The 14,209-nt window shown below is 38.4% G+C and overlaps 1 protein-coding gene and 1 long non-coding RNA gene across 2 annotated transcripts in view; one reads left to right on the top strand and one right to left on the bottom strand.

The window, feature by feature from the left end:
* Positions 1 to 10,806, bottom strand: part of kiz (kizuna centrosomal protein) — a 31,390-nt gene extending 20,584 nt beyond the window's left edge. The window contains exons 1-6 of the mRNA XM_037746463.1: positions 10,535 to 10,806; positions 8,739 to 8,801; positions 7,666 to 7,828; positions 6,273 to 6,350; positions 4,363 to 4,972; positions 4,033 to 4,285 (exon numbers count right to left, since the gene is read on the bottom strand). Of these exons, the coding sequence (XP_037602391.1) occupies positions 4,033 to 4,285; positions 4,363 to 4,972; positions 6,273 to 6,350; positions 7,666 to 7,828; positions 8,739 to 8,801; positions 10,535 to 10,806 (1,439 nt within the window). The remainder of the gene's footprint in view (positions 1 to 4,032; positions 4,286 to 4,362; positions 4,973 to 6,272; positions 6,351 to 7,665; positions 7,829 to 8,738; positions 8,802 to 10,534) is intronic.
* Positions 10,807 to 12,204: 1,398 nt separating this feature from the next.
* The window catches only part of LOC119504282, a 64,361-nt gene continuing 62,356 nt past the window's right edge, over positions 12,205 to 14,209 (top strand). Inside the window, exon 1 of the long non-coding RNA XR_005210536.1 lies at positions 12,205 to 12,333. This is a non-coding gene — a long non-coding RNA (uncharacterized LOC119504282). The remainder of the gene's footprint in view (positions 12,334 to 14,209) is intronic.

Raw genomic sequence — 14,209 nt, 5'->3', positions numbered from 1 at the left:
GCCTTGAAATAGTCATCTTTCTCTTTCCACTTTATTTGTCAACGCTCTTCAAAAAGAGACCTTTAGAGAGGGAGAAAGTGAATTAGTTTGTGTTTTTCCTGCAAACCTCTCTCTCTCATTGTATTGTTGCCAGCTTTCATGTCAAGGTCCCCAACCTCACTTTAGATGCTGCTGTTGTCCGCGCGTCGACATCATCAGGGGCGCATTGTTAGCTAGGAGGAAGGGGTCAGCCTCTCCGCGGCGATATTGCTCTACAGTGTACAGTACTGGCTCTGGTGTGGTTTACCACACGGAATGGTCGCATTGTTGAGTGATTGGTGTCGGAGGAATCTCACCTTGCTGCCACAGACGGCAAATATGACACAAAGGAATGGGGAAAAATATACCACAAGTAATAACAACACATTGAGCGCTGGGATTTTGCCTGGCTAAATTTAGGATATGTCCCACCACACTGTGAGCACACGGTTCACAAAGTGTTGTGTGACAATAACTTCACTGAGACTAGATAAAACCAGAGAAGCCAAATGAGGAATCTTTGTAAAAAAAATGCAAAACATTCACATTACTTTCTTTGCATTTTACATTCTACCTCTACACTTGTGTTGGATTTTTTTAAAAACTTAAATTGTATGTTATGCTGTCACTGAACCATCCTGCAGTTCAGGGACGATATATTTGAGAGCAGGACACAGTGAGGCCATTATGATGAGCCTCGAAGAAAAAAAAAGAAGAAAAACCTGGAGGATATTTCAGTCGTGTACCCTTACTCACCCCAGCGATGCTGGAGGAGAAATATAATGGGATAATCTAATGAATTGCCCGGGCTTGTTTTTCCTGACTGTGAGCTGAATGGAGGGAGCGATATAAACTCTAACCTTAAGAGAGAGAGAGAGAGAAAGAGAGGGAGAGGATAGAGACTGGATGCTCTCTGAGCTTTACATCAAAGCCTCTGGTTTTCTCCTCATACACAGAAGCCCTCCATGTTAACAATAAAAGCTGCAGCCCCCACTGCCGTCTCCCCCGGTACGGGCTAACTGCAGCTCCTCTTGAGGTCACACTATAAACAGTATGGTAGACCACACAGGGACGCAGCCATGAACATGCTAAACTCTCACAAAATAAAATCCTTCATACTACTTTTCATAAATTTTTTAAATTTTTTTATTATAAAATACACTGGATAATGCTCAGAAATAATGGGTTTGATTTGAATAACATTATTGTGAGCATATGTGCAACTGGGTACCATCATACATCGGGAGAGTTTTTTCGTGGGTTTAATTCGCACGTCAATATATTTTTTCAACTGTTGTTTTTGTCCGGAGTACTTTCACACAGAATGTAAATATTACATGCGAAAATGCGAAAAAAAAATTCTGTTTTCTGATTTTCAGAGTTTTCGCACTGCAAATGAAGGCATCAACCAGGGCTGTTGAAGTTAACGTGATAATAACATGTTAACGCATATTTGTATTAATGCAACTAATTTCTTTAACGCATTAACGTTACTTGTGAGGTTTAGGTTGTAGCGGGCTCAGTTTTAAAGCTAGAGTGAAGATACTGTCACCACCTGAAACTAGAAAAACCTAAGGAATCCATTTGTACCAACCGTGTCATACTAGCTTGTCAGGAAGGAGGCTAAATAACGCTACAAACTTACGCTAAATTTTGGCAAGGAAAAACTGTCATGGCCATTTTCAAAGGGGTCCTTTGACCTCTGTCCTCAAGATCTGTGAATGTAAATGGGTTCTATCGGTACCCACGAGTCTCCCCTTTGCAGACATGCCCACTTTATGATAATCACATGCAGTTTGGGGCAAGTCATAGTCAAGTCAGCACACTGACACACTGACAGCTGTTGTTGCATGTTGGGCTGCAGTTTGCCATGTTATGATTTGAGCATATTTTTTTATGCTTAATGCAGTACCTGTGAGGGTTTCGGGTCTAAATAAAGCATTTGCCCACTCCCATGTTGATAAGAGTATTAAATACTTGACAAATGTCCCTTTAAGGTACATTTTGAACAGATAAAAAATGTGCGACTAATTTGCGATTAATCGCGATTGACTATGGTCAATCATGCGATTAATCGCAATTAAATATTTTAATCGATTGACAGCCCTTGCGTCAACCAATCACGTTTCATTTTTACAATAAAAGCCCTAAACATATCATATTCGCAGGCCAGTATTTTGTATTTTCGTGTCGTATATTCACCACGCCCTCGGTGTGTAAAGGCCTTTAATCTAAAAAAAATAAAGCATTTAATAGTAAAAAATGTATGCTTTTGCTTTTTTGAGAGCATAAGAGGCCATGTTCATAAAATACTGTATATTGGAGGGGAAATGCAGCAGAGGCTCTGGGCACAAACATTCACATGGGATTTTCTGTAGCTCTAACCCCCATCCAAAATGATCCTTCAACTCAGAGGCCATCATCACGCTAAGGATTTGTGGCTGTAAGTGCTGTCCACATGCCCACCCTCCAGAACACTCTATGGTGCCACAAATTTCCTCCTCCACTGGGGACTTCCCTGAGGTCTCTCGAGCAGAAAATTGCTCTGTTACAGCATTATCTTGGATTAGGGCAATATTGTTGGTGACAGGTCCTGAGCTCTACCCTATAAGATGCATCACTGCCACCACCGCCGCAGCTTGCCGCTGAGCTGCAGAGAGCACGGTGGCATGGAACCGTGACTCTCACAATCCTCTCTGTCAGCTTCTGATGTGATGGTGGCAAGGACTGTACGGTGTCTTCACCCGCTCCTATCACTAACAGCCCTCTGTGGCTCAGCGTGGCTATGCACAACATTCTCCTTTCTCAGCTGGCTTAAGGCCTTTACACACCGGGGCGATTCATTTGCACGTCAATATACTTTTTCGAACTGTTGTTTTTGTTATGAGCACTTTCACACACAACGCGAATATTACAAACAAAAGGGCGTGTCATTTTTTTTTCGGAATGAGGTTTATTTTCGGAGTTTTCGCACCGCAAATTAAGGCAACAAACAATCAAGTTGTGTGGAACGGATTGAGTTGCGCCTATGAAACAACAACACGGAGGTTCTGTAGTCTGAACCAGCAAACAGTATAGAGAGGCGAAGTCCCGCCCCTTCCGGTGGACCACCATGGGACCTTATTTTGGAAAAAATACGAATGGTAGTCAACGGCGAGACAAATATTTTTTTATCCTTGCGCCATGAATGACACATATGATGTTTGTCAATTTAAAAGATAATTTTGCGAGTCGAGAAAGTGGCAGTTTGATTGTGAAAATACGTTATTAGAAAGACTACACACCATAAATATCGCGTAAGTGACGTCTCTCTCGCTGAAGCTACGATGGCTGTGTGTTTTGCACGGGGATGTACTCCCACGAGCAACGGGTCTCGCTCGTTGTTTCTCTTCTCAGCTGATAAAAAGACCAGGAATCGCTGGATAAAACACATCAGGTAAAATAATGATTCATTTGTGCATGGAACATAGCTAAGGTAGCTAGCTAGAAGAAGAAGTAGTTCACTGAGCGGTTTCACACAGGACGAAATTATACTAAGACAAACTGTGACTTTCTTAACTTGCAAAATTATCTTTTAAAATGACAAACATCATATGTGTGATTCAATGGCACAATTTAGACGGGATTAAAAAATTATTTGTCTCCCGCCGGTGACTAACGTACATATTTTTTCCGAAATAAGGTCCCATGGTGTTCCACCGAAAGGGGGCGGGACTTCGCCTCTCTATTACTCCTTTCAACCTTGACAGAGGCAGTGCAAACCAGATCCACTCCTTCTGTTCTTACCTTTCACAACAAAAGCCCTAGACATATAATATTCGCAGGCGAGTGTTTCACATTTCCGTGTCGTTTATTCGTCACGCCGCCGGTGTGTAAAGGTCTGAAGGAAAAAAACACAGACTGCATTGTGCAAGCTTCTAAGAACCGTGTTGTCATGAAACAATCAAAGTGTTAGTGTTTTCCTCCATTGACGCTCTCCCAGACAACAAAGCACAGAAGTGATACATACTGTACCTTTCCAAGGTCAACACTGGAGCTGAGGATTCACGGTTTAACCGTGGTGTGTCCTTGGACCCATCAGAGTGGAGGGATGATTCGGGACTGTGCTGATTGTGATCATCACTCCCTCCAGAAGTGGCCTTCCTCTCAGGTGCCACACCCTCTGGTAGATCCTCTTCCAGCTCAGATTGTGTGAGCGATATGGACAGGTCGCTAATACTGCTCTCCGACACATCAGAGCTTGGCGTGCTGACGCTCTCACGTCTATCTGGATATGAATAAAGATTTCAGTAAAGACAATGCAAATATGTCACAAGGTGATAAGCAAGGAGTAGCACTGCAAACCTGGTATATCTTGAGCTTCTTCTCCAAAAGTGGTTTGAGGCATGAAATGGCTGAGACCTCTCTCTCCATCTTCCATTATGGGTGGCTGATGAGCCACCTCTCGGGAGTCAGCGTGTTCTTCAGAGGAATTCTCAACCTTCATGAGTCTACTGCTGCCGAGAGACGGATTCCTCTCAGGCCCCGTCAAGGTCACCAGAGGTGAAGGTTCTTGTTCATCATCACTTCCAAAAGGCACACTGCCAGCTGCGCCTGTTAAGGCACGAACCGACGGGAGCGCCGCCGTCGTCCTTTCATGTTTGTCACTCAAATTACAGCCGTCGGGGGAATCATTTGAGCCTGAAATGTCATCTGATAAATGTGCTCGGTTGCCGGCGGCGTCCTCTCCGCCAACTCTGAAGTCCTTCAAAAGGCCACTTGGTAGACGTTCGCGGGAGTGCACGCTGCGATTGGGTGAACGATGCAATGCTTGGTGTGAGTGTACACTTGTGGTGCCAGCTTCAGCGTCAGACCCTCTGGAGGTCTGGCGGCCCATAAAAATTACCGCTGGTGGTTGTGTAGCTGGGTGAGAGCTGTTGGAGCTGTTCTGGTGCTGTCTATGCACGACTTCAACCTGCAAATATGTGAAAAAATCAATTAAATGTATTCATTTTTGGCAACAAAAACTTCCCATTACCTCATAAAAATGTTATTTACAAATAAATACAATCCTTCAAAGACGTTAAATTTCTTGCTTGGGTTGAATAGGCCTATTCTGAAAGAAATTCAACTCAAGTATGTTAACTATCCACTTTACAAATATGAATAAGTGTAGCTTATTTGGGCCAAAGTCAGAATGCTTTTCACAACATCTTTCAGAAGAATGTCTCAGGATCAATGTTTTAACTTTTCATCTTATTAGAAATCCTTTAGACAAGTTTTGATTCATGTCTGCAATGTCACCAAGGGGGGGAAGAGAGTGAAGCGAAAAAAAAGCCTCCCTCCAAACATAATAACAAAAAGCACGGCTTCTGTTTCTTTTCTGATAAGCGTCTTAAATACCAAACAGTTAGCTGCTTAATAACATTCACTGTAAACCATGCAGCCTGCCCAGCAGATCCACAAAGTAGGTAAAAAAAAAAAGAGGAAAAGTTAATTTCTTGGCTGAGTGATTCCATCGGTAGCTGCAGGGCAAAGTAGAAAGTGTTTCACTAAAGTAGCAATTGATTCTTCTATCAATCTGCGGCACGCGTGTGCTCTTCCAAGGAATGTATTAAATATGAAAATCATATCCCGTTATCATCTGTCTCCAGCTTTCAGCCCGGTAAGCTTCCCTTAATGAATGCTGCAGCCTGAGGGACATGCACACTGCCAGCCAATGGCTTGTATGCATAATGGAGTGACGGTACCATTTTGCTCATTACAATATCGACAGGCTGACGGGGGTTTTGCACACAGTTACAAGTGACTGCTCTAGACAGCATGCTCCAAGTTATTATGAGATGTCTTAGACATTTCATCTAAAAGAGCTTTAACTGCTTTAAGTGAAGGGAGAAAGCAGCTACGGACTTGAACTACATCGCTTGTGCAGATGCACCGGCTAGGATTAGACACCTGTGCTATTACAGATACACAGTTTAAATGTAGACTCCTCTACAGATTTACCAGGCATAATGTCTACTTGCCTTTGTTACTCTAAATCTGAAAACACAGCTTGATAGAACTGAGATTTGCATAAACCGTGTAAACATTTCAAAAAAGAAGGATCCAACATAAAAATGGCATTTTGTAACCATAAAAAAATAATGTGTAAAAACACACACACACACACAACAGGGGTCACACAATACGTAGTCGATGTGACACGATGCACAAATATGTTACTTCCAAACACGAATGCTATTCTTAGTTCATGTTGCACGTATAAGCATTACCTTTGTTGCATCGAGCTCTTTCTCCGTATTATTTTTCGTTGCTTCCTTAAATCTGGAAATCTTCTTGAAAAAGTCAGCCTGTAAGAGATGTAAAGACAGAATGATACACAAAGATAAGAGTACGATAAGAGCAGAAAGATGACAGTCATAATATTCAACTGACAGGCAAACTGACACTTCATGCAAACACTAGGAATTGTCTGTTATAACGCGGCGATAGTGTTGTTGAATATTATCTGCATGTGACGTAAAAGCAGAAGGTATAAGAGTAAAAGTGACAACGTCAAGCATCAGTCAATCACAGTGGGATTTCCCAAGTGAGTGTCCTCCTCCTGTGTGGCTGCTGACACCCTTTAACCCTTTTATCTGACCGGCCACAGACCAACTTGCTGCCTTAATCCCAACTTCAATTAAAAAAGCCTAATGGCCATTTTAAGGGCACTTGGATTAGCTCAAACATGCCAGACCTTTTCACCAAAAGCAATGGCAGTTTACAGAAGCAAAGCATTTAAAAAGACAGCTTTCAGAATTTCTCATTTAGCCACTCTTGTATTTCAACGGTTTGCACAACCAATACTAACAAAATTTACACTAGAATTGTCATAAATGTGCACACCTCAGCATGTAACTTGTCCATTCGAACATTTACGTTTTTTGTTGCACCAAAAACATCAGAGTTAAACCAGGAAAAATCAGGGTGACTTTACACAATGGAAACAAAGAGCAACAGGACGACCAAAATAACAACAAACATGTAGGACTCATAAAGCATCAAGAGGAAATAAACCAACTGCTTGAGGGGAGAGAATGACTAAACCTCTGGAGCACTTCAGAGTCTCTCTATATTGGGCAATTAACTCAGCGAGTCATAATTAGCCAATTTTGTTAATTTGATATTAAGCTGTCAAGCACTGTCGTTGAGTTTTAAGTGATAATCTGACTGGCTCATTGTTTTCTCCCTCGTCCATTTGCTTGTCGTGATAAATTGCACAGTTTGAGTGTTTACTATTGTCACATCAAGCAATTGCAAGCGAATGTTTCTACTCTGTGTTAAAATTACAGCACGGCATTGAGGCAAATGAACATGCTGTAATAATAAATATACATTCCTCGAAATATTATATCATATTATAGGTCTGTGTTGTTCTTATTCTAAAGTCACAGCATATATTGTAACCCGTTAGGACAAGTGTTTTTCAAAACACACAGTATTCAAAAACATGATTAAATGTAATAAAATATTTTAGAAAAAAGCACAATTGTCTAAACCTGAATAAACCTCAGTGGGCAGGGTGTTTGTTCAGATTTCTCTTAATAAAACTCCATAATGAGAAAAACTCTGAACAAATGAAATAATGTGTGTGTGTGCGGGTTTTGTGTGTGTGTGTTATACCTTTTGTTGTTGCAGGGGGTCACGGTCAGGACTATATTCCTTCATGCTAATTTCTATGCACTCCACATCTTTCAGAAGCTCAAGGTTTCTCATTTTTGCTCGAGCTTCTCTGTCACAGATTTCCTTGAGATAACTGCGCAGTTTGGAATGCTTTATCTGTGAGCTGAAGGCAGTGGAGAACTATTATTCCAAAGAAATATTATCTAGGAACATTGTCAAAAAATATAAGAGCTAGACTTTTCACAAAGAAAAGGTTAAGCACAATATGTTTTAAATTTAAATCTTGTTCTCAACTCTCGTATCAGCTGTTTTTGACCTGGCGTGTTAATATTTATAAGAATCAATTTACAATGGAAACAGGCTGTTCAGCTTACATCACAAAAGGTGCACTGTGCTTGTAACACACAACTGTGTGGATGTTTTTTTGTTCAACAAAAAAAAAAAAATCAGATGAACACAAATGCTGGGGCCTTTTTTTCATTTTTCCAAATGAAATTACTAACATAACTATGCATTTATACAGTGTATACAGTGTGTATACTGATTAAATATAGATAGATAGATAGATAGATAGATAGATAGATAGATAGATAGATAGATAGTAACTTTATTGATCCCGAGGGAAATTCAAGTTTCCAGCATCACAGTTCCATAGTGCAAAACATGTTAGTAAAAAGGCAGTAAGAAAGTTAGTAGTACAAAGTACAAAATACAAAAAAATATACCAGATATAAAAATACAAGGAGATGAAGAAAACGGTTAAAACTGAATATAGTGCAGGGTAACACCTGTGATACAGGACTATTAAAAAAGTGAATATAGTGCAGAAGAGACCTATATATATGTATATATAATAAACCTATACATGGTAAATTTGCTAAACTAATTTGATATAAAATACCAACTTATATATATAGGGCTCTCTACTTAAATGTCTCATATATCAAAGTTACAGCTTAATATGAAAGTCAAGTTGAGAACAAGATAAGGTAAGTCAAGGTATAAGAACAAGGTAAGGCAATCTCTTTTTATATATATATATATATATATATATACTAATTTATACAACTTACATTCTATGATCAGATCTGGAGTAAGCAAACAGTTCCCTCTCCAGCTCCAGCCTCCGTTTCTCCCTGCAAACACACAAGCCAGAGGACCTGTCACCCACACATAGACCACAGCATCATCTAATTGATGGCTAATTATCATTAATAACGGTACTTAAGCATTTACACATGAACTATAATGCGTATGCTAAGGTTTATATGAATGAATGAATGAATGAAAGACTTTATTTCGAACATAAAAATAAATAAAAAGTTACAAAATAATAACAAACAAAACAAGAGTAATAGTGTCCGAAAAGGAGTAGGTAGAAGTAAAAACTTATATTTCCCTATACCCTTTTCTCACTTCTCCTCTAATAACTTATATATCATAGAATGATAATATAATATAATATATAAACTATCCCAGATTTATTTGCATCCCAAATTAAATATATGAACAGCATCCCAAGTTTTATTACAACCCACATATGCATCCGGAGTTAAAAAGTAGATATAACCCCCTGACCTCCATATGAGAACTATTAGGACTTTAAGAAGTTTAAACATGCACTATCTGCTTTTAAACATGCACTATCTGCAACCATCTTGGACTTTAGCCACTGGTGCACTTTACACTTACTTTACACTATACATCCTATATGCCACTTTATAGACTGCACATATATGTACATATTACATTTATTTATTGCACATACTACATGTATTTATTGACGGACTGCATATACTATGTCCACCCATTCACTCTGTATCTCTTTTATATCTCTATTTATTGTTTTTATCATTTTTGTATACCTTTACCTCTCCTGTGTTTCACTCTGTTTGCTGATGTTGCTGCTTTGACACCTGAATTTCCCTTCAGGGATTAATAAAGGTTAACCTTATCTTATCTTATCTTATCACAACCCTTAACACAACTCTTCCTCCACCATATACCTCCCAAAAATATCTCTGTTGTATAGCTTTTTAAAGTGATTTATATTTGTGCTCTACTTCAACCCATCACCTAACCCATTCCACAAATCCACCCCACAGACTGAAATACACAAACATATACACTCCCTGGCCACTTTATTAGGTATACCTTTACAATGTAATGTAATCCAGTACCACAGCTCTGCCACATATTCTACCTTTAAGCTTGAAATGGGCCATTTTTGTTAAACTTTCCAAGAGGTGTTTTTTACTGAGGTTGGAGTTAGTGTTTGAAATGGACTTGAAATATTATTCTTCACCTCTCATGTAAAAGGGCAAAATATTAGAACCTCCTCTCAATATAATGTAGTCCAATTCAACACCACTGCAAACTACAAAGTCAATATAAACATACAGTTGAATCAACACATCAAAACTGAACATCAGTATCTTTGTAAAGGTAGAAATGATGGCAGAGCTGTTGTATTGGATTGCATTCATTTTTACAGGTGTACCTAATAAAGTGGCCACTGAGTGTATATTAGCTGCTACATGATATATGCTTAACGTTACGTGTGTATATGCTAATGTTTATATACTATATCACAGTTAACGCCAGGTTATTAGCTTTCCATTCATCTACATGCAAGAACAACAAATTACTGCTGTTACCTAAAGGTAGCATCCGAAGTAAAGAGGCTACTGAACAAGCTAGCATCTCCTCCTATGGTCTGCAGTGACATAGCTTAGCTGGTTAGCTCAGGAGCTAGCCGGTTACCTCCCCTGTGTCAGGCGGCAGGAGGAGGCTACCGGAGCGGTAGAGATCACTACTCGAGTCCGCGGTCCTCACCAGGCCAAAACAAAAACAAAGAGGGAACTCTCACCTTTTATGCATGCTCTGTTGTATCGATGTTATCTTCTCATAATAATACTTCTCCTCGCTGCGAGCCATGCTGGTTATTTTCGGCGCTACTGCAGAACCGACAGGAAGAAGAAGAAGAAGAGGAGCTGGAGGAGGAGGAGGATGGCCGGTGTTGACAGTGGTTACCATGACCACCGCTACCCAGAAACCCCTGCGGATAAACACAGAGAGCACGTGGTGCGAGTATATTGATATTGCTCTTTTTAACCCTCCTATTGTCTTCCTGTCGACCATGCAACTTTTGTCTTCCCTGGTCAAAATTAACCCGGTCCGGTTTGACTGTTTATAAAGCATACAGTATAAACTATCACCCAAATCTGTGTGACACCTTTTTGGCCAACTTAATTCCTAATTATTAAGTTTTACACTTTTTTGGGGGGGAATTAGGTTAATAAACCTAAATAATACCTATTTTTATAGTAAAAAAAAAAGCAGATATGAATTATTTTGACTATAGTTATTATCAGAGGAACATAATGTTGATGGATTATCACATACTGGTATATGTAAACGTTTAGTCAGAATACTGTTTTGAAAGCATTTACATTTTTTTAATAGCAGCACATAATGACACTTGTGGAAGACCACAGATGCTATAGATTTGAATAAAACACACACAATTCAACGAAAGTAGTGGTCAATATTTTTGCAAAGACCACAGTAGGCAACCATCCATGTTATTTTGGGGCAATTAGCTTAAAGAAATTCATATTTATGATATAATGAAGTTAGAATACGGGTCAAATTTGACCCGAGGACAACAGGAGGGTTAAACTGTAAAACTAACTTGCATACATTAGATAATTACTTAAGGGCAACAGGAATAATGGAGAGAATTTGAAACTTGCTCTCATTTATTCTGGTCCTGTAAATTTACATGTGAATTGTGGAAAGATGTCAATAATTGTATACTTGTTAACATTTTCTGAGATTTTGCACTGTACTATAGACATATTATATTTGGTTGCTATGATTACAGGGAAAAAGACAGTAATGCATTTTTTTCTTATTAATTTAATTTTAATTCTCACGAAGTTCCACATTCACAAGTGTAAATTTACCCCAAAAAAAGCCTAATTTCTTTGTATTTATGAAAGAAATGGATCTATATCTGTCAACAATTTCTTCCTTATAAAACAAAAAAACAATGAAAACAATGAATGTATGCAATATCTTTAAAGTTTTTAAGTGAAATTGTTGTCATACTCTCGCGTGGTCTTTTTTTATTATTATTATCTATTCATTTATTTATTTTTATTTTTATTGTTTTTTTGTAATAATTTTATGTTGGTTTTGTTTCATTTCTGTTGTCCTTTTTATGTTTGGCACAGCTCTTTGTTTATGTTTTCGCTATGCTTCTTTTGTATGTAAATGTTTTTAATGTTTTCTGCTGTTACTATGTATACTGTCATTTTGAAATAATAAAAACAATAATAATAATAATGGAGAGAATTTAATTATTATTATTACTATTGTTGTTATTATTATTATTAATAACGATTATTTTTTATTTTATTGTTATATTATTATTATTATAATTTTTTTTATAATTTTATTTATTTTTATTTTTTTCCTGCCAATCTACTGCTCCTAAGTCCACTACAGTAGGTGGCGGTAATGCACCTATAAGCTGGTTTGCCAACCGCCAATAAACACCAAAGAAGAAGAAAAAGACGTACACGTTAGATGTGTGCTGTTTACGACAAAGACGTGATCCTGCTGTCACCAAATATTGATAAAGTGTCAAGACAAAAGTCTTGGGTAAGAAAAACTGTCGTATTTACTGAAATAATATGATAATATTTACAGAAACACTATCCCCTTTTTAGAAAGTGTAAAACTATAGCCTAACGTTATAGCCTATAAGTTTCAATAGACTATGTTTAAATGTGTTTTTTGTTTACCAGGGTAAATTCAAATTAAAGGTCCCATATCGTGCTCATTTTCGGGTTCATACTTGTATTTTGTATTTTTACTAGAACATATTTACATGCTGTAGTGTTAAAAAAAACCTTTATTTTCCTCATACTGTCAGCCTGAATATGCCTGTATTTACCCTCTGTCTGAAACGCTCCGTTTTAGCGCATTTTGATGGAATTTCAACACAATTGCGTTGCTAGGCAACAGCTTGGGTCTGTGTGTACTTCCTGTCAGCTGATGACATTCACATCCACTGCAACCAGGAATAAACTGGGACACATTTAGAATGTTCACGTTTAAAATTATGTAAAGGGTCTAAATATTGTATATTTGTGACATCACGAATGAGCAAAAAATCCTGACAGCTTGTTTCAAATGCAGAGTTTCTGAACACGGGCTGTATATATTTCCCTGTGGATTGAGTGTTTCGATACTTTCACAGTATATATATATAGGACTTAAGCCTGCTTTATAATAAAAAAAACATGAAAATCTCACTTTCTTATAATATGGGACCTTTAAGTAGGCCTATAAATGATGCTTCCGGGATTAAATGGGACCTCATATTTCAGAAAACCCCACCATTTGCTGACGAAAATGTCTGTAACCTGCCTGGGCTAAATACCAGCCATTAAAAGGCTTTCTTTGTCTTCACATGATAAGCTTCCTCCTCTCTATCAGATACCGATTGATGTCTCACTACCCAGATGGATGCTGTATCATCCCCCTGATCTTGTCTTGCATTATCAAAGTTCACCACTGACAGTTCTTATAATGTCATGTTTTGACTGCAGCAGCGTGTCATTTTGTCAAAGCAGACAGCAACACTACACACATCCTTGCAGGGATTCTGAAATTGACAGCCCCATCCAAATGCACACCCTAATCAAGCAATTTCCCCCAATTCCAGTCCCATCAAATTGCTCTTTAGCTGTTGAACTGGGGAGTTTTGTTGTCCTTTTCTAATGCTAATCTGTCCTATTCAGCATCTCTGTATGAGGCTATTTGTTGTGTAATAAATCCCCTTGTTTGCCTCCTGCATGTATAATTGATATTGTTGCCAGGCTTTTTGTTTGTGCTGTGGAGAGCTGAAAGGCGGTACTTTGGAGGTGATGAAGAAAATGGGACTTGCGGCATCGCCGTTCCAGCTGAGCTCAGCTGAGGTTGATGCCAGTGATCAACCTTTGTTGAATGTCATACCATGCATTTATGATTATTTTTAACAGATCATGTTTTACAATATGGACAACATTCTAGGGCTGTCAATCGATTAAAATATATAATTGCGATTAATCGCGTTGTCCATAGTTAATCGTGATTAATTGCAAATTAATCACATGCTTTTTTTTATCTGTTCAAAATGTATCTTAAATGGAGATTTGTCAACTATTTAATACTCTAGTCAACATGGGAGTGGGCAAATATGCTTGCTTTATGCAAATGTATGTATATATTTATTATTGGGAATCAATTAAAAACACAAAACAATGACAAATATTGTCCAGAAACCCTCACAGGTACTGCATTTAGCATACAAAATTTACTCAAATCATAACATGGCAAACTGCAGCCCAACAGGCAACAACAGCTGTCAGTGTGTCAGTGTGCTGAGTTGACTATGACTTGCCCCAAACTGCATACGATTATCATAAAGTGGGCATGTCTGTAAAGGGGAGACTCGTGGGTACCCATAGAACCCATTTTCATTCACATATCT

This window comes from Sebastes umbrosus, chromosome 16 (genome assembly GCF_015220745.1).
Source record: "Sebastes umbrosus isolate fSebUmb1 chromosome 16, fSebUmb1.pri, whole genome shotgun sequence".
In the NCBI taxonomy this organism is placed as follows: Eukaryota; Metazoa; Chordata; class Actinopteri; order Perciformes; family Sebastidae; genus Sebastes; species Sebastes umbrosus.
The sequence above is the reverse complement of the archived record's forward strand: the minus strand, read 5'-3'. Positions and strand labels throughout refer to the sequence as shown.